This window comes from Ahaetulla prasina, chromosome 1 (assembly GCF_028640845.1).
Source record: "Ahaetulla prasina isolate Xishuangbanna chromosome 1, ASM2864084v1, whole genome shotgun sequence".
Taxonomy (NCBI): Eukaryota; Metazoa; Chordata; class Lepidosauria; order Squamata; family Colubridae; genus Ahaetulla; species Ahaetulla prasina.
The window spans coordinates 23,486,119-23,512,722 of NC_080539.1; the positions used below are offsets into that span (position 1 = coordinate 23,486,119).

The 26,604-nt window shown below is 43.0% G+C and overlaps 1 protein-coding gene across 1 annotated transcript in view; it reads left to right on the forward strand.

Moving 5' to 3' along the window:
* The window catches only part of SSC4D (scavenger receptor cysteine rich family member with 4 domains), a 28,833-nt gene extending 15,370 nt beyond the window's left edge, over window positions 1-13,463 (forward strand). The window contains exons 4-9 of the mRNA XM_058164422.1: window positions 881-1,195; window positions 4,558-4,641; window positions 6,130-6,204; window positions 8,002-8,316; window positions 11,122-11,199; window positions 13,147-13,463. Of these exons, the coding sequence (XP_058020405.1) occupies window positions 881-1,195; window positions 4,558-4,641; window positions 6,130-6,204; window positions 8,002-8,316; window positions 11,122-11,199; window positions 13,147-13,463 (1,184 nt within the window). The remainder of the gene's footprint in view (window positions 1-880; window positions 1,196-4,557; window positions 4,642-6,129; window positions 6,205-8,001; window positions 8,317-11,121; window positions 11,200-13,146) is intronic.
* The last annotated feature ends 13,141 nt before the right edge of the window (window positions 13,464-26,604 follow it).

Genomic DNA, 26,604 nt, shown 5'->3' on the forward strand with positions numbered 1-26,604 from the left:
GCCTCTTCCATAAAAAGCACTCATTCTTGCTCTCAAAAGTGATAAACAGAATTCAGGAGCCAATATTATTGGAAACTTGGGAAAAAATTTGGGTTAGAAATGTTAAATTCACGCAGGCACAGAATTTGAGGGAAAATTTTTATAAAATGTTTTATAGATGGCATTTAGATCCTAAAAAATTATCGTGTATGTATCCAGATATGCAAGCAAAATGTTGGAGATGTAATTGTGATGACGCTACATATTTTCACATTTGGTGGACTTGTAAGGATATAAAGGCCTTTTGGATAAAAATTTGGTGGATCTTACAAAATGTTTTGAAAAAGAAGATAAAGTTCCTGCCGCAATTTTTTTTGTTGGGAATTATTACGGATTGTACAGTAATTGAGACTAAATTGATTTTAAATCTAATAACAGCAGCAAGATTACTAATAGGACAATATTGGAAGAAAAAAGAAGTACCTACAATAGAAGAATGGATATTGAAGGTTGCCAATTTGGCTGAGATGGCGAAGATATCAGCCTTTTGAAAGACAATACAAGAAAGATACTTAAAGGAATGGAAAAATGGATTGACTATATTCAACGTAGATATCAGACTAAGAGTTATCAGACTGTTTTGAATGATTATGATGTATTATTTTGATTGTTTTGGGGAAGTTAGGAATTGATGATTGTAGGGTATAATTAAGTTGGGATGAAAATTTTTAGCATATGTTTGTTTTATTTTAACTATACCTTGTGTTCGTTCCGGGAAGTCGGGGGTTGTGAAGGAGGGGAGAGGGGGAAGGGAAAAATTTTTGTAAAACTTTTTGAATAAAAAAAAAAAGTGATAAACAGAGCAAGGCAGATGGTTGGGTGATCCTCTGGTCTCTTTCAGGTGATGGGAGAATCCGGTTGGTGAACGGGGCGAACCCCTGCCAAGGCCGAGTGGAGATATTCTACAAAGGAAACTGGGGCACTGTGTGCGATGATGAATGGGAGCTACATGATGCCAATGTGGTGTGCAAGCAGATGGACTGTGGTCGTGCGGTGGCCTACAGGACCAACGCCTACTTTGGCTACGGCACTGGGCGCATCCTCCTAGATAATGTGAATTGCGATGGAAACGAGCCACAACTCTCAGCCTGTTTCAGCCTTGGTTGGGGCATCCATAACTGTGGTCACCATGAAGATGCTGGGGTCGTCTGCTCTGGTGAGCAAATTGGAAAAGACACCTCAACCACCTAGACAAGGCAGGCAGCTCCCAGAGGGATTTTGAACTACCCATGTTTCCCTGAAAATAAGACCCTGTCTTATATTTTTGGGGGCTCCGAAAGACACATTAGGGCTTATTTTTGGGGGTGAGGGTGTCATCCACTGACTCACCTCACTTGCGCGTGTTGCAGTGGTGGATTTCAAAAATTTGTACTACCGGTTCTGGGGGTATTGCTTGGTGGGCGTGGCATGGCTTGGTGGGTGTGGCATGGGAAGGATACTGTAAAATCTCCATTCCCTCCCCACTCCAAGGGAAGGATACTGCAAAATCCCTATTTCCTCCCAATCAGCTGGGAATTGGGAGGCAGAGAATAGATGGGGGCGGGGCCAGTCAGAATTTTTACTACCGGTTCTCTGAACTGCTCAAAATTTCCGCTACCGGTTCTCCAGAACTGGTCAGAACCTGCTGAAACCCACCTCTGGCATGTTGCCCCCGGCCTCCTTTTTGCTGTCAGAGGCCTTCAGGAACTTCTTCTGCAGCCGGCCAGGCTTTCCTGAAGGCCTCTGCTGTCAATAACAGAGTTCCGGATCGATCCAGAGAATGAGTTGAAATAAATAAATATCTAAACAAAAACTAAATTTGGCTTTGCCAGTTTGGGAATTCTGGGAATGACAATCCCAATTCATTTGGAGGGTACCTATTTGCAGAATACTTCTCTGTCAAAATGGAAAGGTTTTAACATATGATCAAAATGAAAACACAGAACTTGCCTAGAACAGGGTATCCATGAAGAAAGAAGATTCTCAAGATGGAATACAATGGTAGAAATGAACTCGTGTTTGGTTCCTACCTTCTTTTACTGGTAAGAAAGTAAGTCTTCCATGGCAGTCATTCATAGACAATTGCAGCCCTTGAACTGTCAAGATCTCAAGTCATGTCAAAGCAGAGGTTTGTGAGTCAAAAAACTGTGCGTCTTGAACTAGGCATAGAAATGACTCTGGATATTTTATTTTATTTTATTTTATTTATTTATTTGTCACAACAGTATATATAAGCATAAGCATGAAATAACTATACGAATTTGATATAGTCAAAGGGAACACTAGGACAGGGACGGTAGGCATGCTGGTGCTCTTATGCATGCCCCTTACAGACCTCTTAGGAATGGGGTGAGGTCAATAGTAGATAGTTTTTGGTTAAAACTTGGGGGATTTTGAGAAGAGACCACAGAGTCAGGTAGTGCATTCCAGGCATTAACAACTCTGTTACTGAAGTCATATTTTCTGCAATCAAGATTGGAGCGGTTCACTTTAAATTTAAATCTATTGTGTGCTCGTGTATTGTTGCGGTTGAAGCTGAAATAGTTTTCAATAGGAAGGACATTGTAGCAGATGATTCTATGAGTTAAACTCAGGTAGTGCCGAAGGTGGCGGAGTTCTAAATTTTCTAAACCCAGGATTTCAAGTCTGGTGGCATAAGGTATTTTGTTGTGATCAGAGGAGTGGAGAACTCTTCTTGTAAAATATTTCTGGACGCACTCAATTGCATTAATGTCCAAAATGAGGTATGGGTTCCAGACAGGCGAGCTGTATTCAAGAATTGGTCTAGCAAATGTTTTGTATGCTTTGGTTAGTAGTGTAATCTTTCTGGAGAAGAAGCTACGCAAGATTAAGTTTACAACTCTTAAAGCCGTTTTGGTGATGTAGTTGCAGTGGGCTTTGGTACTTAGATTGTTTGATATGAAAGCTCCAAGGTCTTTAACGGGTAAGGGTCATCTACAAGGTAATGTCCATCGAGTTTGTATTTAGTGTTCTGATTCTTTTTACCAATGTGTAAGACAGAGCATTTGCTGGTTGAGATTTGGAGTTGCCAAATTTTTGACCATTCCGATACATAGTCAAGGTATTTTTGAAGGGTGACCGTATTGTTGGTAGTGTTAAATAGTTTAACATCATATGTTAATATATGTTCTCACCGCAGTGTTTTCTATAATTAGCAAAGGTAATTAACCCAGTTTTCTGGAGTCACATGCCATATTGAGCCAGGCATTGATCACACAACTGGATTCACCCAACTTGCTGGATAAGATGTAGTTAATTAATTTGTGTAATTTTGTTCGGCATGCAGAGAGATCTATTATAAGATTTCCAGAGGCTAGGTTGAAGGAAACCAACCTTTGCCTTTTCCCTTATTTTTAGAGTTGACGGAAATGAATAATAAGTTACTCTTTTATAAAGTGTAATGTATTAAAAAGCTATGTTGTTCTTACTGTCGTAAAATGACCACAGATTGTATTTAGTGAAACAGTACTGATGACTTGCTAAAAATCTTTCTTGGAAGACAGGAACATACGTCCAAGGCAAGATCACAATTCAGTTAGCTAGGAACATCCACCCAGGACGAAGCTACTAGTAAACAAGATAAGATATCTGTTCCTCCAGAGAAATTGTCATGATGACCCTTTAGAAGATGAAATGACTTAAAGAAATGACTTAATAGAATAAGAGGGTTAGGGGGGAGTTTCTTAGGCATGGTGTGCATTGTGTAGGAGTATAAAATGTGTAGCTTGAAAACTGCTTCTTGTGCTCTTTGAACTCAATCTATTTGGGAAGGGTCTAAGACACAGGTGGGTTTCAGCAGGTTCTGACCAGTTTTGGAGAACCGGTAGCGGAAATTTTGAGTAGTTCGGAGAACCGGTAGTAAAAATTCTGACTGGCCCCACCCCCATCTATTCTCTGCCTCCCAAGTCCTAGCTGATCAGGAGGAAATGGAGATTTTGCAGTAACCTTCCCCTGGATTGGGGAGGGAATGGAGATTTTACAGTATCCTTCCCCTGCCATGCCCACCAAGCCATGCCACACCCACAGAACTGGTAGTAAAAAAATTTGAAACCCATCACTGGTCTAAGAGGCCGCGCTTGCAACTGCTTTTTATTTTTCTTCATTTTATCTCCAATGAACCTTTGATTTTGTGAACCAGACTGGTTTATGAATAGTGAAGGATTAAAATATTTGGGTCTTACATCTCACAGAATTCTTAGAAATAATTGAAGTAACCCATCAATTGCTTTTCATTTAATATTTTAATGAGCAAAATATAGTTGACCGGAAATGGATTGATGGAGTTAACTCTTTAGCACAGGGGTCTGCAAACTTGGCTCTTTTAAGACTTGTGGACTTCAACTCCCTGAGTTCCTCAGCCAGCAAAGCTGGCTGAGGAACTCTGGGAGTTGAAGTCCACAAGTCTTAAAAGAGCCAAGTTTGCAGACCCTTGCCTTAGCAGAACAACAAGTTGGAAATCTGTTGCTGGCACATTGACTTGGCATGGCCAACCCTTTTTTTATTATTGTGTCTCAACAGGGCTAGGGACAACGACCACCATTATGCCAATCACTACATTAGTGGTAGAGGACTACAAAGAATCATTCACCGATGCAGCCACAGGTAAGAGGGGCCATGTCTATAATTTCATTCTCCATATATCACAAAATTTGAGGGGAGGGAATGTGAGCCAAATCAAACTTTTCCAACTGGCTCTTGTGTCTTCCCATGGTGGGAGAAGAAGAAACTCGAGCAATATACCTGGGCACCCGACTGAGGAAGGCTACCAAAAGTAGGCCAAATGCTACCAGTGATGTATTGACAAAAGGGAACAAGCTGATTGATACAGGAAGGCTAACTCTTGGACCCAGGGCCCCATTTGATCTCTGAGCAGACTGCCAAGGGTTACATTCCAAGAAGGAAAAGGAACCGGAGGTTTCCGTAGAGATGGTTTTAAAAAGTTGGTAGCTTTGAAAATAGATCTTAATATTTATTTTTTTTATCCATCATCCCTCCAACATCCTTACAGGTGCCTTGATAGTTAAAGAATTAGGTAGAATGCAGAGCAAATCTAAATTTTATCTTCATTGTTTAAATTAATTTTATTTTTAGCCCTTGGAAGGATTAATAATTACAATTTGGTGGCACTTTGGAAGGAACTGTGGGCCCTCCCCCAAGTTCTGGGTGAGTGTAGGAGCTCTCTGGCTTCAGTGCCCGGGGTTAGAGGGTTTGTTGTTTTTGTCGTCTCTTTTGCGTTGGAGATATGCCCACATCAGGATTATTATTACTACTTCAGGGAGGGCTTATGAAGAGCTTGATCAAGGAGTGGCAAAACTCAGATGCTCTTCCCTAAAGATTGAGACAAAACCCCAGCGGCCTATTCAGAACCTAGTGATTTAATCTTTGAAGATCATTATCAGTTCTGGGCATCATAATTTCAGAAGAATATTGAAAAGTGGAAAGGGCTTAGACTGGATGGCTTGAACTGGTAGGAGATTTGAAACTCAAGTTTCAAAGGGGGCAAGACTGAAGGAATTGGGCAATGCTGGGTCTGGAGAAGCAACCATTAAGAGGAGATACGTATTTTATTGTATTCATCTGTTTAGGTCAGGGATGTCCAAACTTGGCAACTTTAAGACTTGTGGATTTCAACTCCCAGAATTCCTCAGCCAGCTTTGCTTTGCTGGCTGAGGAATTCTGGGAGTTGAAGTCCACAAGTCTTAAAGTTGCCAACTTTGGATACCCCTGGTTTAGGTAATACTCAATGGACTCAATAATCATATAATGTATATGATGTCAGTAGGCAGGAGCCCAACAATTTAAACTCAAAGAAAGGGATTAAACTCAAGGAAATTGGGATTTTAATAATATCCTTGTATTTGATCATGGATCCAGTTGCCTTGCTTAACCTCTTCAGTGTAAGTTTTTAAACAGAGGCTAAAAGGCTACTGTAGTTGTGGATTTTCTTCATGAGAGGAGAAGAAGTCTTTTTCTTCCAATTCTGTGATTCCGTCAACTGGGTTTAAACAACAGAGAATAGTCCATCTTTCTAACATTCATTTTATATAGATATCAGGATGGGAATTCTCTCACAATTGCATGTCTTTACAGTCACTGAGGATAAAATCCAGCCTACCTCTGAAACTGAGATGGTGATGACTTCAGCCCTTCTTCTGTTGGAAAAAAGTAAGGTTTTATATTCTTTGTACCAAGAAGAAATTGAGTATTGATCAGACATAAGCGGCCCTTTTAATTTTCACATTTCTGGACAAAAACAAAAAAAAGGGTATGTGTGATTCATCCTGGAAAAGTAAAAGTTCTCCAATACTATTTTTATTTTTTTCAAGCCACGGGGAAGAATTTACTCATGATGACTGAATTAAAGCAAGGGAACCCAGCTGGGGTATCTATGGGGAAAGAACGGTTAACAAAATCAAGACAGGTAGAACAAGAACAGGAGACAAGATAGGGTAAGACAGAAGTAATGAGTGGAAGCTTGTCAGAGGGAGATCCAACTTGGAAATAAGGAGGGAATTCCTGACAATGAGAACTTTTAATCAGTGGAACATCTCATAGAATTGTGGATGGTCCATCACTGGAGGTTTTCAAGAAAAGATTGGATAATGATTTGTCCAAGATAGCTGTGGTGGCGCAGTCATTAGAATGCAGTACTGTAGGCTAATTCTGCTGACTGCCAGCTGACTCAGTTTAGCAGTTTAGATTCTCACCGGCTCAAAGTTGACTCAGCTTTCCATCCCTATGAGGTTGGTAAAATGAGGACCCAAATTGCTGGGGGCAATATGCTGACTTTGTAAACCGCTTAGAGAGGGCTGTAAAGCACTGGGAAGTGGCATATAAGTTTAAGTACTATTGCTATAATACAAGGACTCCTCCTTTGGGCAGAGGGTTGGACTTAAAGACCTCCAAGATCTTTGCTGACTGAGGGATTCTGGGAGTTAAAGTCCACAAGTCTTAAAGTTGTCAAGGTTGGAGACACCTGGTCTATAGAGCTTCAAAACTCTGTCTCTGCTCCCAGCTGTGTCAAGGTTACAGCTTTGTTTATTTAACTCTGCTGATGCTGGGGGAAAGACTCAAATACAGTAGTGGTCAAAATTGTAGAAACCTTTTGGGAAAAGTGTATTTTCTAAAACTAGCTAATAACACCACTTTTTTGGGGGGAGTAGTACCATAAAATTATATATCAATGGAAAGATAATTTTATCAAGAATGTACTGCAATAACCTTTATGAAGAATTTGCTATTAGAATAGCAGTTACAGTATAAAGAAGAAAAGTGAAACACATAGAAAAAATGAGATATACAAAAATGATCAGGTCAGTTAATACTTAGTTGGGTAACCTTTAGCATCAATTACGGCCTAACAACGTCTTCCCATGGATTGAACCAAGTCTTTTAATTCTGCAGCTGTTATAATGTGAAACCAAGATTGAACGATTGCTTCTATTAACTGGGTTTTATTGCTGGGTCGCTTCTGACTAACAAGTTTCTTTAGTCGACTCCATAGATTTTCAATTGGGTGAAGGTCAGGGCTATTCCCAGGCCATTCCAGCAATGGAATATGATTATCTTGAAACTCTCCCAAAAGGTGGTGTTATTAGCCAACAAACTCAAAAATACACTGTTCCCAAAAGGTTTCCACAATTTTGGCCACTACTGGGGAGGGGTGGGGGGAGAGAAGGTAGCTCAGATGCCTGCAATTTTGTCCAAGGGAGTCTGCTCTTCCACATGGAGATCTACACAAAATTAAAATTTGTGTCCACCAAAATATTTCTGCAGCCTCAAGTGAGCGAAAAAACTCTCTAAAGATAGCTTCAGCCTGAGTGAATTCAGAATGTTTCCTTCCTTCCTTCCTTCTTTCCTCCCTCCCTCCCTCCCTTCCTTCCAAATTAATTGCCTCACTGAAGATTTGTCATTATGGATGTCAGTTCAGTTCAGTCTCTTTTTTTCTCCCACTCTGACCAGCAGGTGGCGGCATACGCCTGGCGAACGGGAACAACAGCTGTCAAGGTCGAGTGGAAGTCCTTTATGGGGACCTCTGGGGGACGGTTTGTGACGACGACTGGGATTACCCCAATGCACAGGTAGTATGCCGCCAACTGGGCTGCGGTGCAGCCATTGGGGCTACCGTGCTGGGCTACTTCGGCTACGGCAGTGGGCCCATCCTTCTGGACAACGTGGATTGCATTGGCACAGAGACTGAGCTGACCAACTGTTTTAACCTGGGATGGGGACAACATAACTGTGGGCATCACGAAGATGCTGGCGTCCTCTGCAGAGGTGAGAGATGGTAGTGTCAAGGTTCATCATGATTGACCCCCTCCTATTCGCTGCTTCAGGAGTGAAATTGCAGCGTGTATACAGGGACACGTGGCTCAGTGGCTAAGACGCTGAGCTTGTCGATCGAAAAGGTCAGCAGTTCAGAGGTTCGAATCCCTAGTGTCACATAATGGGATGAGCTCCCACACCTTGTCCCAGCTTCTGCCAACCTAGCAGTTCGAAAGCAGGTAAAAAATGCAAGTAGAAAAATAAGGACCACCTTTGGTGGGAAGAGAGCAGCATTCCGTGCACCTTTGGCGTTTAGTCATGCCGGCCACATGACCACGGAGACGTCTTCGGACAGCGCTGGCTCTTCGGCTTTGAAACGGAGATGAGCACTGCCTCCTAGAGTCAGGAACAACTAGCACATACATGCAAGGGGAACCTTTACCTTTACAACTCCCAACAAAATGGGTGTGTTTGTGAGTGTGTGTGTATGTATGAAGTGGATCACAAACCCCATTTCAGCTTTCTCACTGAAGAAATAAGGCATGTTCTGCCTTTAATTTGCTGTTCAGAAAAATGTAAATGCTCAGTTCACAGGTAGACAACCTCTTCTAACGTATGTGAAATATTCAGATCATATTATGAGTACTCCATTTGGCTGATTCCCAAAGCATTTTCTTGAGCGCTATGGCCAGTTACAAAAACAGTCACTTACCAAAGCAAAACTGCTAAGTTGCTCCAAGCAGTTCCTCTTCTTGAGAGTATTTCCTGTTGCTTCATTTTTACCTTTGATTATTTTTTTCTGGGCCGGTGGGCTATAGAAGAAAGCACTCAGCTGCAGCCGTTCCCTGTTCCCTAGGGAAAGATTAGGGTGCTTGGGCAGAGACCAGAGGTAAATTTGCAAACCAGCGTGGTGCTGGAGTTTATAGATTTGCTTGACCTGCTTCCAATATTGTTACTTTTGAATTAAAAAGATTTTTTCTCTCTCTCTAAAAAAAGAAATAGAATAGAATAGAATAGAATTCTTTATTAGCCAAGTGTGATTGGACACACAAGGAATTTGTCTTGGTGCATATGCTCTCGGTGTACATAAAAGATACCTTCATCAAGGTACAACACTTAATGATAGTCATAGGCTGCAATTCAACAATCAGGAAACAATCAATTACAGGATATATTGTAAGGATACACACAACAAAGTTACAGTCATAAGTGGAAGGAGATGGGTGATGGGAACGATGAGAAGATTAATAGTAGTGCAGATTTAGTAACTAGTTTGACAGTGTTGAAGGAATTATTTGTTTAGCAGAGTGATGGCGTTCAGGAAAAAACTGTTCTTGTGTCTAGTTGTTTTGGTGTGCAGTGCTCTGTAGCGTCGTTTTGAGGGTAGGAGTTGAAACAGTTTATGTCCAGGATACGAGGGATCTGTAAGTGTTTTCACAGCCCTCTTTTTGATTCATGCAGTATACAGGTCCTCAATGGAAGGCAAGGTGGGAGTGTGAGAGGACCCAGAAGAGATATCTACAGATGCATTGGACACCAGTCCTAATTAAGACTAGGCTAAAACATGCTCTTAAAAACAAAGAACTGTATCTCAAGATTGACTAATCAGTGGTATCTGATAGCTGTAATAACTTTTTACTACAGGCACTCAATAGCCATTGCAATTTTCTGCCTTGTTCGTGGAATTTTATACCACAGGATGAGAGAGTTCAGATGATCAATTCACTGCTACTGGCCTTTTTTTTTTGGTTTGGTTTCTTTTTCTTATTAGAAAAAGTCAACCATGGCAGTGGAGAAAATTGAAACATTGCATAATAGTTTCGCCTCAATAATAGGTTTTTTTCCCCCCTCAGGTCTTCTTGGTTTGTTTGTTTTTTAGTAGGCATCTCTGCCTCTTCCATAAAAAGCACTCATTCTTGCTCTCAAAAGTGATAAACAGAATTCAGGAGCCAATATTATTGGAAACTTGGGAAAAAATTTGGGTTAGAAATGTTAAATTCACGCAGGCACAGAATTTGAGGGAAAATTTTTATAAAATGTTTTATAGATGGCATTTAGATCCTAAAAAATTATCGTGTATGTATCCAGATATGCAAGCAAAATGTTGGAGATGTAATTGTGATGACGCTACATATTTTCACATTTGGTGGACTTGTAAGGATATAAAGGCCTTTTGGATAAAAATTTGGTGGATCTTACAAAATGTTTTGAAAAAGAAGATAAAGTTCCTGCCGCAATTTTTTTTGTTGGGAATTATTACGGATTGTACAGTAATTGAGACTAAATTGATTTTAAATCTAATAACTGCAGCAAGATTACTAATAGGACAATACTGGAAGAAAAAAGAAGTACCTACAATAGAAGAATGGATATTGAAAGTTGCCAATTTGGCTGAGATGGCGAAGATATCAGCCTTTTGAAAGACAATACGCAAGAAAGATACTTAAAGGAATGGAAAAAATGGATTGACTATATTCAACGTAGATATCAGACTAAGAGTTATCAGACTGTTTTTGAATGATTATGATGTATTATTTTTGATTGCTTTTGGGGGAAGTTAGGAATTGATGATTGTAGGAGTATAATTAAGTTGGGACGAAAACTTTTTAGCATATGTTTGTTTTATTTTAACTATACCTTGTGCTCGCTCCGGGAAGTCGGGGAGGGGTTGCGAGGAGGGGGAGGAGGGGGAAAGGGGAAAAAATTTTGTAAAACTTTTTGAATAAAAAAAAAAAAAAAAAAAGATTGACTAATTGATCGTGCATCTGTTGTGTTCCTCTTTGCTAGTCTGTACCTTTTTTCCCCCCTGGATTGCAGGTGCAGAAGAATTAGGGGCTTCCTTGCAAGAAGATACTTTTGCTACCACAACTTCAACCACCACTCGTCCCAAAGATGGTACGTAAACCCCCGGCTGCTCTTAGCATCTGATGTTGTTCTTGCCTTTGAGCAGGGATGTCAAACTCAAGGCCCACGGGCAGGGGTGAAATTCAGCAGGTTCTGGAGAACCGGTAGCGGAAATTTTGAGTAATTTGGAGAACCAGCAAATACCACCTCTGGCTGGCCCCAGAGTGGGAAATGAAGATTTTGCAATATCCTTCCCCCAGGAATGGGGAGGGAATGGGGATTTTGCAGTATCCTTCCCCTGCCACACCCACCAAGCCAACCCCACAGAACCGGTAGTAAAAAAAAATTGAATTTCACCACTGCCCGCGGGCCAGACTCGGCCTCCCTGATGCTTAGATCTGGCCCGCAGGGCCGCCCTGCAAACAGCAAAGGACGGGCCTGCGGTGCCTCTGCCAGTGAAAAGGTATACGCAATAGGTATAATTTGGTTGGTGAATTAAGCTATTTGGGGAGTTCTTCTAATATGCTGGACCACTATTAGGCACAAGAAACTAGGATGGAGTTTAAAAGTACTATTAGTTTGTTTCATGCTACCTATACGGGGTACCTACGAGACCGCCTCCTGCCGCCGATAGCCTCCCAACGACCGGTGCGCTCCCACAGAGCGGGCCTCCTCCAGGTGCCGTCGACCAAGCAATGCAGGTTGGCGACCCCCAGGGGGAGGGCCTTCTCTGTGGCAGCACCGGCCCTGTGGAACGAGCTTCCTCCAGGATTACGGCAACTCCCAGACCTCCAGACCTTCAGACGTGAACTGAAGACTTTATTATTTCAACGAGCTGGACTAGCCTAAGAATAAAATATTTTAGTTAATTTTAATGGGTTTTAACCGGTTTTTACCGTTTTAGTTATTTGGCGATTGAAATATTTTGTTTTAATTGGGTTTTAAATTGCTTATTTATTATTGTTGTATTTTAATATGCCTGTGAACCGCCCTGAGTCCTACGGGAGATGGTGCGGTATAAAAGTATAAAAATAAATAAATAAAATAAAATACATAAGAATCTGAAGTACTAAATGTCAAGGCAAATTGGTCCTAAGTAAGAATCAACAGAGTTCACGGGTGGGTGGGGGGTGGACTTAGGTCTCTTGTGTGAGTGTAATGACCCCTCCTTCGGGCTCAGCCTGGTCATCTCCTACAATCACAAACTGATCTAATGGGTTATGCTCATACAACATGCTAAGCTCTTGATGGCGAACCTATGGCACATGTGCCAGAGGTGGTACGCAGAGCCCTCTCTGTGGGCATGCGCATCATCGCCAGCTACTCTTCTGGTCTCCAGTGTGTACATGCCTGCCGGCCACCTGGTCTTTGGGTTTCCGGTGCTCCAGCAGACCAGCTGGCTGGCGCCCATGTGCGTGCACGTTCCCACAGAGAGGGCTCTGTATGCCACCTCTGTGTGGTCTTTGAGTGCCCAGGGCTCTGGCACGTGCATGTTCCTGCTTGGGTACTCAGTGCCAAAAAGGTTCGCCATCACTGTTACAAAGTTGTAACTTATCCAAACACACCATGTGGATATGGGTTGCTAGGTTCTGATGGCCATATGTGGAGCTGCATTGGATTATCTCCAGTAATCCAGTAGTACTCGTGAGAGGGATCTCGGAGTCCTAGTGGACAACCATTTAGATATGAGCCAGCAGTGTGCAGCAGCTGCTAAAAAAGCCAACACAGTTCTGGGCTGCATAAACAGAGGGATAGAATCAAGATCATGTAAAGTGTTAGTGCCACTTTATAATGCCTTGGTAAGGCCACACTTGGAATATTGCATTCAGTTTTGGTCGCCGCGATGTAAAAAAGATGCTGAGACTCTAGAAAGAGTGCAGAGAAGAGCAACAAAGATGATTAGGGGACTGGAGGCTAAAACATATGAAGAACGGTTGCAGGAACTCGGCATGTCTAGTTTAATAAAAAGAGGACTCCTATTCCTATTCCAATGTTTAGGTTTTCTGCGACTGGTCAATGGCAGCCATCGCTGTGAAGGCCGGGTGGAAATGTTTTACCTGTCTCAGTGGGGGACAGTATGTGACGATGCGTGGGATCTCAAGGATGTGAAAGTGGTATGTCGGCAGCTTGGCTGTGGAGGTGCCTTAGCAGCCTTCGGAGAAGCCCAGTACGGCCAGGGCAAAGGATACATTTTCCTGGACAACCTCAAGTGCAAAGGAGACGAAGCGTCTCTCCTGCGTTGCTCTCATATCCGCTGGAATGTGCACAACTGCGATCACTCGGAAGACGCTGGTGCCCTCTGCCATCTGCTGTGATGCTGTGCTGAAGGTAGGGATGGGAAGTTGGTTTATGAACCGCACAGAAAGTGGCTGTTTTCCTTTTTAACTGTTTAAGATTTGTTTCAAGCCATTCTATCATGCAGCAAGTACAAAAGAGAACACAGGTTGTCTCAAATTATGACTCCCATTGAGCCCAAAATTTCTGTTGCTAAGCAGGACCATTGTTAAGTGACTTTTGCCCCATTTTACGACCTTTCTTGCCACAGTCGTTAAGTAAATCAAAGGTCATAAGTGTGAAAAACAGTCATACGTCCAGTGGTGGGCTTCAACCGGTTTAACAACAGGTTCTGTGAGTGTGCGCTGTGCGTGTACGCCTAACACGCTTGTACTCAGTGTTCAAAATACAGCAATTTGAAGCTCAGCTGCTTACCTTCCAAGGCAGCCCCAGTAAGTAGAACAGCAGAGGCGTAGAAATTAGCTGAGCCAGAAAGATGGAAATATAGGACAGGATAGGGCAGGAGCGGGTGGCGGGGTCAGCTAATGGTCAGAACTACCAATTCGTTAGAACGGGTCTGAACTGGCAACAGCCCACCATTGCATATGTCACTTTTTTCAATGCTGTTGTAACTACAGACGGTAATTATATGAACTGTTGTAAATCGAGGACTATCTGTATATACTGATGGGGAATTCTTGGTGAAGTCAAAGAACTGGTGAATAAAATATTCTGAAGTTGATTAGAGCCATTCATGGGGGAGATTAATTTAATCTGTCTCTCTTAGTCATGATCTCTAAACGGATTTTTGTTTGTTTGTTCAGAAGTGTCTGTCTCCAAGTACTAATTGCTAGGGGCCATTTTGGGCAAAAATTATTGTTTTTGTATTTTACATTGGGCTTCCAAAAAAGGATGCAGCCAATCACTCAATGGACCCTTTGGTTTGACCTGCAAAGCACCTCTTCTTCATACTGGTTACTTGTGTTTGTGTAGGATAATCTTCCCAAATCTGCAATCCTAAACATTTGGTGGACTACCACTTTCATAATCCCAAATAAGGCTTGATGGGGGATTCTGGAAGTAATCATCAAATATCTTTTATGCCACCCAGAGTCACCTTATAGGGGAGATGGGCAATCTAAAAAAAAATTAATAAATCACTAAATAATTTTGAAGAACATCAAATTTAAGAAGCATGCCCTGTTCTTGGCATTTGGTAACTGGAACCATGATAATTAGCAATGATATTTCCATGTACAGAGTAAATGATTACAATGCTCAGATGACCCATGACTGAGTTACTGCAGATGCAACCGTAGTATGGAGAATTTCCAATCCTTTCCTTACATTGTTAGCCACCAGAGTCCATGGCTGGGTTCCCGTAATAAATTAAGCCATGCTTTGTTCTCTAAGCTTCAACGGATTGGCTTCACATATCATACAAAACCTGAAACGACAGTTTTGTTAACCAGGGTGGCTGGATTCAGACAGTATTCCCAAGCCAAAACAAACTTTTGAGCCACAATTTGTTGAATAAACCATTGTGAGAAGTGCAGACCTATTGTTGAGCTATAATGAGTAGGTTTAAATTTGACTGGAAGGGTCTGCAAGGGGATCAAAATCTGGAGGCTGCTTATGTTGCCCATCTTCTTCCCGATTTTTACCTCTCCTTTTCCTGTGGAGGCTGGTGCATCACATTTTTTTTAAAATTTGAATTTATATCCCGCCCTTCTCCGAAGACTCAGGGCGGCTTACATTGTGTAAGGCAATAGTCTCATTCTATTTATATATTTATATACAAAGTCAACTTATTGCCCCCCCAGCAATCTGGGTCCTCATTTTACCTACCTTATAAAGGATGGAAGGCTGAGTCAACCTTGGGCCTGGTGGGACTCGAGCCTGCAGTAATTGTAATTGCAGGCAGCTGTGTGTTAATAACAGGCTGCATTAGCCTGGTGAGCCACTTCCCAGCCCATTGACATAAGCAAAGAACATTATGCCATAGTGCAGGGGTCTCCAACCTTGGCAACTTTAAGCCTGGAGGACTTCAACTCCCAGAATTCCCCAGTCAGCTTTGCTTTGCTTTGCTGGCTGGGGAATTCTGGGAGTTGAAGTCCGCCAGGCTTAAAGTTGCCAAGGTTGGAGACCCCTGTCATAGTGTAATATGGGGAGTCAGCCAAAGGCACTATCAGTCTCCTCCTTTTAAAACCGAAGAGGAGTCAAAACTTCATGGGGTGCTTTGCATGGATGAATCTTAAAGCCCACATCCAGAGGTGGGCTTCAAAATTTTTAGCAAGGGGTTCTCTGCCCGGTTGCTGGGTGGGTGTGGCCATGGTGGGCGTGGCCTAGTCAGCTTCCTGCACCATGGCGGGGCGTTTGCTTTTGCCCTCCCCAGACCTGGAGGCTTTTCTCGAGCCTCCAGGATGGCAAAAACGGCCTCCCCAGGCTCTGAAGGCCGGAAATGAGCCCATTTCTGGCCTTCCTGAAGTTTCGGTAGTCCCTGAATTACCAAATGCCTTCCCCGAGCTTCTGCATACAGAATGTAATATAAGTTCTGCATACTTACCTGTGTACAAAACAGGCTATGTGGGGACTCCGGGGAGGGGAGAGGAGGGCTGGGCGGGGTCAGCCAGGGATGGGATTTGGGGGTTCTCCGAACTGCACAGAATCTTATCTAGAGGTTCTCCCGAATCCCTGTGAACCCCCAGCAGCCCACCCCTCCCCACATCCCTCCTGAAAGCATCTCTGTGCAACGCCGGGGTGCCCTCCTTCCAGCTGAGCTACTGATGTGACGATAAAGTTCACCTAACAAAGCTTCTGTGCTTCATGAACTCATTTTCTTTAAGGCAGAAAGACCATCACAATCAAGGGCTTACCTTGACTTTTCCCAGAGTGTGTTATCTTTGTGGTGCAAAACCCAAACATGAGGTGGAGTGCATCCGCTTTGCACACCCACAGATGTAACCTCCTAAGTCAGAACTGCTTACGGCTTAATGGGATGAGTAATGCAGCCATATTTTTAAAAAGTTTCTTAAGTTGTTCTAGTATTACAGTAGATATATCACAACCAAAGCTGCTTAGAGCTGTATTTTGTTTTGTTTTCCAGATGAAATTCGTAGGCTTCCGAGTCCTCACCAATTGTAAGAAACTGAACTTCCCTGGTGCATGTCCAAAATCTTCCTGCAGAATGTTGTCTTCTCAGTGAATTTGTCCGTGTGATCGCCAGCAAATACGTCTCTCTACCTGGGCTCCGCAGCGCTTCAAATTCAATTCCAAAAAGTTGCTTCAGAGGATACAGGAGTACAGATAGTAGCATTTGCCTGCTGCAGCTCTTTAAAGCACCCATATCTTTTCCTGGGAGCTCTTGTGCTACCCCTTGTGCCTACCATGTGACCTTGGAAAAAGATATAGCTGCTTTAAAAAGGTCACAGACAAGTGCTATGCTCTCATTCCTGCAAGCATCATTTTCAAGTTAAATCTGAAGCATGACCATCTCAGTGTACAGTTAGTTTATGAACCAGAAATGGTGTATTTTTCAGAGCAAGTCCCCCCATAAGACACTTTGGACAGATCCAGGACAGATCTCCAGAAATCTTTTATCCCAGCATATGATGTATTTTCTAGTCTTGTCATTTTGATATTGGTTTTTGTTTTTTTTCCTGAATGTAGAGTTTCTTCTTTTGGCATGTACTGGTTTTTATGGTGGCTCCTCAGGACAAATGTGTCTTCTTCATTCTTCTGGACAAAAATAAGTTTCAGGTGTGCAAAGTTTAACTTTTTTTTAGTAAGGATGGTTTGTGCTCCATGGATAGATGGAAGGGTCAGAGTAAACTGGTAGCTGGAGCTGGGAAAACAGCATAGCCTCAGAATACCTGGAACGGGATACTGGGTGAAGCTGGAAGAGTGAAACCAGACATGTAGAACAGCAAAATATTCAACACCTATCTTTCCAGGTGGAGGAGGAAAAAGTGGCCATAATAGATTATTTTTAAAAAGACATTTTGGATTTGCAGGAATGAAGGATCAAATGTGTACCAAAATGTTAAACAGTTTTTTAAAAAACTTTTAGACACAGTGCACGGCTGCAGCCCAATATACCCAGAAATCAAAATCAGAGTCACAGTGAGCGTGTGCTTTATACTCACGTTGGAAGAGAGCAAAAAGTTATAGTTTGAGCCTTTCTCATGTTGCTACTGAGCTGTGTTTCGGCTCCAGATAAAAATGTGATGCCTTACAAACAAAAGGCTCTCCAGGGCACCCTCCCCTTTGTCACCAGCTGTCTAATGAAATTCGTATGCCATTATGCAAAGACCCAGCTCCCTTGAGAAGTCATAATGGTGGGAAAGGTGGGGAGGAAAAAGACAAAGAGGACAACCAGCTACAAGGCGGATGGACTTGATTACAGCTATGGATGGATGCATCATTGGGAGACCTGAAGGCAGGAGTGAAATGCTCCCGGTTCAGACCGGATTAGTCGATCCGGTACTGATGGCAGCGGGTGATTCGGAGAACTGGTAGAAAAATCCCTGCCCCCCCCATACCACCCCCCCAAGTTGCCCGGTCACCCACTTACTGCTTCTTTCCGGTTTGCTCGCTTTTCTCACCCGAATGGTAGGAATAGGTTGTATAAAAATGCTTTTAAAAGTTTAAAAAAAAAAAAAGGCTCTGACGATTACAGCTGTGGCGCGGGATCGTCGGAACCTTTTTTTAAAAACTTTTTAAAAGCATATTTTTACTACCTATTTGCCCGAATAGGTAGTAAAAAAATGCTTTAAAAAAAGTAAAAAAAAAAGGCTCCGACGATCCCGCGCCACAGCTGTTCACACACACCCCACGCGTGCTGTTCTACTTACCTTCCTTCCCATGCCTCCTTTTGGTGTGCATTGCACTTGTGCACATGCGCACCTTGTGCAGCACGCGTTTTGTGTGCAGAGCGCATGCGCAGCCACCGAACTGGTAGTAAACCGGTTCAGATTTCACCACTGCCCAAAGGGCTAGGCCCGAGACAGATCATCCTGGTTAAGGTCTGTCTGATGCTGCGTAATCAGACAGACCTTAAGGCTGCATAATCCAATCAATCAATCAAAATAGGCATTGCTTCAAGATCTAACTCAGATTGCAAGGGAATATTCTAGTGCATAGACTTTTTCGGCCCAGCGGTGCAATCAGCAGAAATAAGGCAGGTTAAGGTTGTTTTCTTTGTATTATTTTCTTCTTTTTTTCAAAAAAATGATAACAACTCAACAATTCGTATAAAAGGTGGAAAGAATGTAGTTTTGGGGTGAAAGTTCCCCTCTAAAATCGTTGCAAGGGTAGGGAATTTCTGGCTTACCAAACGTTGCTAAGCCAAGGTGAATAGAATTTGCCTTTTAGCATCTTGCATTTTAAGGTTAAAAGGGACATGGTGGTTCAATGGCTAAGACGCTGAGCTTGTCAATCGAAAGATCGGCAGTTCAGTGTTTCAAATCCCTAGTGCCGCAAAACGGGGTGAGCTCCCATTACTTTTCTCAGCTTCTGCCAATTTAGCAATTTGAAAGCATTGTAAAAAATGCAAGTAGCAAAATAGGGACCACATTTGGTGGGAAGGTAACAGCGTTCCGTATGCCTTTGGCGTTGAGTCATGCCGGCCACATGACCACGGAGATGTCTTCGGACAGCGCTGGCTCTTTGGCTTAGAAACGGAGATGAGCACCACCCCCTGGAGTCATATGTGCGAGGGGAACCTTTACCTTTACCTTATTTTAAGGGTTCTCCAGCCTAACTGGGTTTCAGGAGGAAGAAATAAGAAGGGAGAAACCTGAATAGTTCTGAATAAACCACTGAGCTAGTGGAGACAAAGTTACTTGGCTACTTGTTACTTAGGTATTCTTCTATTTATACTAAAACAATAATTTAGGCAATTATACGTGTACTGATAAATAAGTACCTGCAGGTTTAATCCCCTGTACCTTTGAATATATGAAATCTTAACACCCCATCCCCCCAAAAATAATAATAATAATAATAATAATAATAATGTTTTAATTTGTATACCGCCCTTCTCCCGAAGGACTCAGGGCGGTGAACAGGCAAATAAAATACAAATAGAAACATACACCATAATTAAAACAACCCTTAAAAAACTGATTCAAATTTGCCAGAAAATTTAAAATAACATTACACCCCATAAAAATTACAGAAATTTAAAACCCACAATTAAAATTTAAAATTTAGAATTTAAAATCAGGCCAGTCCAGCCAAACGGAATAAATAGGTTTTAAGTTCGCGGCGAAAGGTCCCAAGATCAGGTAGTTGTCGAAGCCAGAGGGGAAGCTCATTCCACAGGGTAGGAGCCCCCACAGAGAAGGCCCTCCCCCTGGGGGCCGCCAGTCGACATTGTTTGGCTGACGGCACCCTGAGGAGTCCCTCTCTGTGGGAACGCACCGGACGCTGGGAGATAGAGGCCGGCAGTAGACGGTCCCGTAAGTAGCCCAGTCTTAAGCCATGGAGCGCTTTAAAGATGGTAACCAACACCTTTTTTTTTTTTTTTTGCAAAATTTTTTTATTTTTCCATAATAATTCCCACAATTTGACCAGTGTACAATACAATCACTTATCCAACAATCAGTCCTATACTCAAATTATACTCAGTCAGGGCTGCTCGACTGCCACTCCCCCCTTTAGTCCTTTCTTCCCTTCTCATCCTTCTTAAACTTCCCCCACCACCTTCTCCTCGCTTTCCTACTTCCCCTCCTCTTTCCCACTTCTCACTACCATCCTTTCTAACCCTCTATCTTCTCCTTCTTCTCCTCCTCCTATCCTTTCTTCTCCTCCTTCTTTCCTCCCTACCCACCTACCTACCTACTTTCTTCCTTCTTTACTCCTCTTTCCTTACCCTTTCCCTTCGGGAGTGTTTGCCGAGCAGTCCCGACATTACACCATTCCAACTTGTTTAATTCTACCATTATTCCTGTACAATGGCAACCAATCAATTTATAGTCTTCCCCTTCCCCGCCTCCTTCCCCGAGACTTCCCAGAACAGAATACAGGGTATTGTAACTAACAAACATAATCTAAAATATAACATAAAACATATTCCATTTCACACCATCACACTATCAATTCCCTTCTTTCTTAAACTAATACATAATAATTCCTAACTTCACTCAAAAACTAATTGATATTTTTTAATCTGATACTTATTTTGAATATAATCAACACCTTGAAGCGCACCCGGAAAACAACAGGTAGCCAGTGCAGTCTGCGCAGGATAGGTGTTACATGGGAGCTCCGAACGGCTCCCTCAATAACCCGCGCAGCCGCATTCTGGACTAGCTGGAGTCTCCGGGTGCTCTTCAAGGGGAGCCCCATGTAGAGAGCATTGCAATAGTCCAGGCGAGAAGTAACGAGAGCATGAGTGACCATGCATAGGGCATCCCGGTCCAGGAAGGGACGCAATTGGCGGATCAGGCGAACCTGATAAAAGTTAAGGTTTTATCAGGACTGGAGAATATGTAAACATATGTACAGGTAGTCCTTGACCACAATTGAGCCCAAAATTTCTGTTGCTAAGTGAGACATTTGTTAAATGGGCTTTGCCCCTTTTTACGACCTTTCTTGCCACTGTTATTAAGTGAATCACTACTATTGTTAATAACGTGGTTGTTAAGTGAATCTGACTTCCCCATTGACTTTGCTTGTCAGAAGGTCGCAAAAGGGGATCACATGACCCTGGGACACTGCAATGGTCAGCTGGTTGCTGAATGTCCCAATTTTGATCACGTGACCACAGGGAGGTTGCTATGGTTGTAAAGGTGAAAAAATGGTCATAAATCACTTTTTTCAGTGCCATTGTAACTTCAAATGGTCACTAAACGAACTGTTATAAGTTGAGAACTACCTGCACCTTCATGTATTGTTAAACTACAACTCCCAGCATCCCTCACTCTTAGCCACCCAGGCAGGCCTGATGGTAATTGGAATTTAGGGAATCTGGAGATTCAGTGCATTTTGTGTTGCACTTAGATTTTTCTAACTCCCCTTTCTAACAGTTGAAACAATTCACTACAATGGTCCCAAAGGAAGATTGCCTTCAAAACAGAGGTTATGGGTAGGATTTTTGTCAGGATGAGGAGGACTAGCTGAACAAATATATTTGTCATGATAATTATCATCATGACAGCTGGCGACACCGAGTTGCCTTTAAGTAAGCTTGAAAAAAATAAGGATGGGTAATAGCAATAGCACTTATATACTGCTTCATAGTGCTTTACAACACTATCTAAGTGGTTTACTGAGTCACCATTTCCCCCCCAACAATCTGGGTCCTCAGTTTACTGACCTCGGAAGGATGGAAGGCTGAGTCAACCTTGAGCCGGTCAGGATCGAACTGCTGGCAATGAGCTGAATTAGCCTGCGATACTGCATTCTAACCACTGCGCCAACATGGCTATAACTTAAACCAAGTTAGTGTTTCCATAGAAAACCATTTGGACATTTCAGAACTGTAAAATAGCCTTAAGGAAAACAATTCCCAAAGAAAGCAATTGTAAGCCACATTAGTGTGGTTGTCAAGAAAATGATATGATGTGTCTGGTTAGTAATAGTCCAACTCAACGTGATAGAGATGCTACTTTTTATTTATTACTGACCTATTCCTTTTATTTAGAAAGAGGGTGATTGTTTATCTTTATAACAGTAAATACTGAAGCAACTTTCTCCAAATCTGGTATCTTTCACTTATACTAGACTTTATCTCTCCAAATTCCCAACCGGCATGGGCATAGCCAACACAGAGCTTATGGGAAACACAGGAGGCAAAATGATAACTTGAAGTGCCCTAGAGTAGCTGTCCCCAACCTTTTGGGCATCACTTCCATGGAAAGAAGTTTTTCTGTGGACCGGAGGAGGCGTGGTTTCATGTGCTGCCTATATCCCATGGATGGGGCTTCGCTTGTTTGTGTGGCCTGGTTTCTGGCATGCGTTTCTGGCGGCCGGGTTTGTTGGTCCAGGGGAGCTATTCAATCTAGGTTGCAAAAATGCCAGATGACCACTAGAGGGCCTCAAAGGAATACAGGGAACTCTTATTCTTTTGCTGCTATCTAGTGGTCATCCAACTGTTTGCAAACCAGATTTAGTAGCCCTCAAACCATACAGTTCTCATCGTGAAGTCCTTGGTGCTCTCTGAGCTTTGTAGTTTGCCTGTAGACTTTTCATTACCCCAACCAGGCAGCAACGTCATATCAGAGTATGGGGTTTGCCCCAAACCATCTCATTATCTAAACCAAGGGTCTCCAACCTTGGCAACTTTAAGACTTGTGGACTTCAACTCCCAGCAAAACTGGCTGAGGAACTCTGGGAGTTGAAGTCCACAAGTCTTAAAGCTGCCAAGGTTGGAGGCCCCGATCTAAACAGTTGTCAGCTACATGACTTAGATCTGCTGAAAAAAGATTTTGAGCTCGTTTTGTACAAAAACATGAAGTCAGACCTATCACTCCTATTAAGGCAAACAATCAAGAAGAAAACAATACTTCAATTGAGAGACTACCAAGGAGAAAAAAAAAACACTCCCAGCAAAACAGGCCGGGCAAGTTACAGTTAGTCCTCCACTTAAGACTGGTCATTTAGTAATTGTTCAAAGTTACAATGGATAAAAAAAAGAGAGAGAGAGATCTTTACGACCCGGATTCAAAATTCTGATGCTGGGGGTGGGGGAAGACTGTGATCACATGACTGCATTGTGGGCACTCAGCAACTGGCCCACATTTATGGCTATTTGCAGTGTCCTGTGATCACTTGACCACAATTTCCTTTTTTTTTTTTTGTTGGAAACAAAAAAATTCCAACAATTTCCAACCCAAAACACCTATTGCAGATGAGTATGCTGAATGATGGCAGCATTCACTTTACGATTGCCATGTTTACTTAATTTGGCCCACTTAATGACAGGCACGAATTAAAAACTGTAAGTTCAACTTCTATCACAGTCATAAGTCAGGGACCACCTGTAAACTTCCTGTTTACAGTTAAGTAATGAAACGCCTGCAAGCAAGCAACCACGTTCAGAGGGCTCCGAGGACCACACAGTTCAATCCTGAGCTGCATTCTCTTCTCTTGGAACCATTCTCATTGTTTTTTTCTTTCTTCAAAAGGAACTTCCTTTGGGGTACTGAGGCTGGTTCACAATTAAATGTGGGTAGAGGGCTGAGTCATTCAATTCCACCGAGGCGCCAGTTTGCGTATAAACGATGTTTCCATTGTACATAGGCCTTAAATTACTTTTCAGTGACCTAAACAAAGTCATTGCTGAATAGAATTTGACTACTTTTAAGGAAGACAGATCTGCAGTCTGATTTACAAGGTGGGTGGTAGAAAGGAGGCAAAGGAGGCAAATATTATATAGAGTGTTTCAATGCAGGTGTTTAGTTAAAAAAAAAAAGTTTCAACATCCAATCGTGTAATACTGTATATGTCATTTCGCAGAAAGGGGATGTTAAAAGGTGCTTTTATATAATACAGTGTTCGTATTCCATATTGTCATTTTTTTTTCTTACCAGTTTTTGTTTTGAATAAATAAAGGCCCTTGAAAAAGTGGTGTGATTCAGCATTATGTATTTGCCGCCACACAGGCAGGACTTTAATGATTAGGGCAGTGATGGCTAACCTTTTCTGGACCGAGTGCCCAAAGCGCACATGCGAATGCGTGCACATCCGCCTGAACCCCCAAAATGCAATGCACATGCACCCCCGTGAATGCGGTCCACTCCCTGTGCATGCATGCGTGACCCCCCGCATGCCCCTGCGCATGAACATGCACCCCTGGGCATGCACTCCGCTACCTGCGCATGCGTGGCAGAGACCTGAAGACCAGCTGGCCAGTGGGAGGTGAGCACGTATGTGCAGCAGACCTGAACTGGGGCGATGGCTTGTGTGCCCGCAGAGAGGGTACTGCATGCCATAGGTTGCCATCACGGGATTAGGTGTTGTGCCTCGTCCGCTTTCCCCGCAGCTGGGGCCTTCTTATCTGCTTCCGAACGCTGAGGAATGTCCTAGTATGCCTCCCGGCCCCAACCCTGGCTCCATGCCCAGACAGGCTGAGGAAGAAGAAGCGCCTCCAGCCCCCAGCCCTGGCTTCATGCCCAGGCAAACGGAGCAACTAGACCCCTCCCCCTCCCCCACAGCATGTGAGCCTGAGGAAGGTCAATTACCAACAGCTGCAGACTGGAGTGACCCTCGCTTCAGGAGAATTGATAGGCGGCGGCAACAGAAGGAAGGGAGGGGCAGGCCTGGATAAGTGCTGAGTCATGGAGCCACACCCCATGGCCTATATAAAGGATCTGCTTTCTGACATTCTCTGAGTCAGGCAAAGTCTACCTTATCTTGCTGAAATCATTTTCTGGTCTCCTGCCTGCCTTGAGAACTTTGCTAGGACTTTGGCAGAGCTGCAGAGGCACGCCTGATTCGGATTTCCCTGACCCGGCCGTCAGCGGAGGAGTGGGACACGACATTAGGGCATTGTTCATTTTTATGGTTGTTCAGGTAATTTCAGAACTAGAGGAGACTGAAATCTGATCCATGTTACATCCAGATTGCAGCCCTTTCTCTGGTAGAGCAGAAGTAGAACGTACAGGTAGTCCTTGACTTATAACCACAATTGAGCCCAACATTTATGTTGCTAAGCAAGACAGTGCATTTCACAGATGCTGGGAGTGAGAACATACAGAAAGTCCTCGACTTACGACCCCAAACTGCGGCTACAGGTAGTCCTCACGTTACGATCACAATTGAGCCCAAGATTTATGTTGCTAAGTGAAACATTTGTTAAGTGATTTTGCCCCATTTTACGACTTTTCTTTTACCACAGTGGTTAAGTGAATCATTGCCTTTGTTAAGTTTAGTAACATGGTTGCTAAGTGAATCTGGCTCCCTCGTTGACTTTGCTTGTCACAAGGTCATAAAACGTGAGCACCTGACCCCAGGACACTGCCATCGTCATAAATATGAACCAGTTGGCAAGCATCTGAATTTTGATCGTGTAACCATGGGGATGCTGCAATGGTTGTAGGTGTGAAAAACTTTTTTTAATGCCGTCACTTTGAATGGCCACTAAATGAACTGTTGTAAATCGAGGACTACCTGTATAATTTTCATTGCTAAGCAAAGCATTTGCTAAGGGAGTTGCACTCAATGTACTACCTTTCTGACATGGTTAGGCAAATTGCTGCAGTTAAGTAATTCATGCGGCTGTTAAGTGAATCCAGCTTTTTCCCATTGACTTTGCTTGTTGAAAGCTGGCTGGGAAAGTTGTAAACAATTGACCCTGCAAAGCTGCAACCGTCCTAAATACATGCCAGTTTCCAAGTGTCCAGATTTTGATCATGTGTCTATGGGGAATGCTCTGACAGTCTTAAATGTGAAGGTCAGTTGTAAGTGTCTTTGTTCAATGCTGTTGTAACTTCAAATAGTCAGAGACTTCCTGTATTATTCTGACTTATTCTCAGAATATTACGGAAAAGCTAGGGTGGTAAGCTTCTGATAGGACCTTTATCCATTTAATCATTCTCAATAAAGGAGTATAGTGGTCATAAAGTTACAACACTGGGCTGATGAATCCGTTTGAGGCCTCGTGTTTGAGATCCATTGCTGCTGCGGGGCGAGTGAGCTCCCATCACATGCTCCAGCTCCCGCTGACTCAGCAGTTTGAAAGCAAGTGACTGTCAGCTTTGGAAGCCATATTAGGCCGGAAGCTTCCGTGCTGCCACTTTCTTATGTGTGGGAAAAATAGGAGGGGGGGAATTTAGTAGAGGGGTTGTCTTTAGACATAATAGCATTCTTCCTGTCGGTCAAGGTCAGGCTGATCCTGCATCTGGAGAAGGAGTGGTTGGAGTGCTGTCTTGAGATGGGACGGTTGGCGATTGGAGCATGTGATCGACTGAGGAGTGAGAGGATGGTTTTGGGGTTTTTGATTTACTGAGGGAAAACCCGGACCTTTCAGATTCGGGTTTTCCCAGATGTGCCAGTTTACCTATCCGAGTAAATAGAACTTTGAAAGATGCTTGCTTCAGAGTTTTTACTTGGAGTTGGGTTTTGTTTTTTTTCTGGAACACTGACAGTGACTGCAAGTAGATAAATGGGTACCATTTCAGGGGCAACTTCACAGAGATGCGAAAGGATCCCCCACCTGGGCAACAGTGATGCCACCGG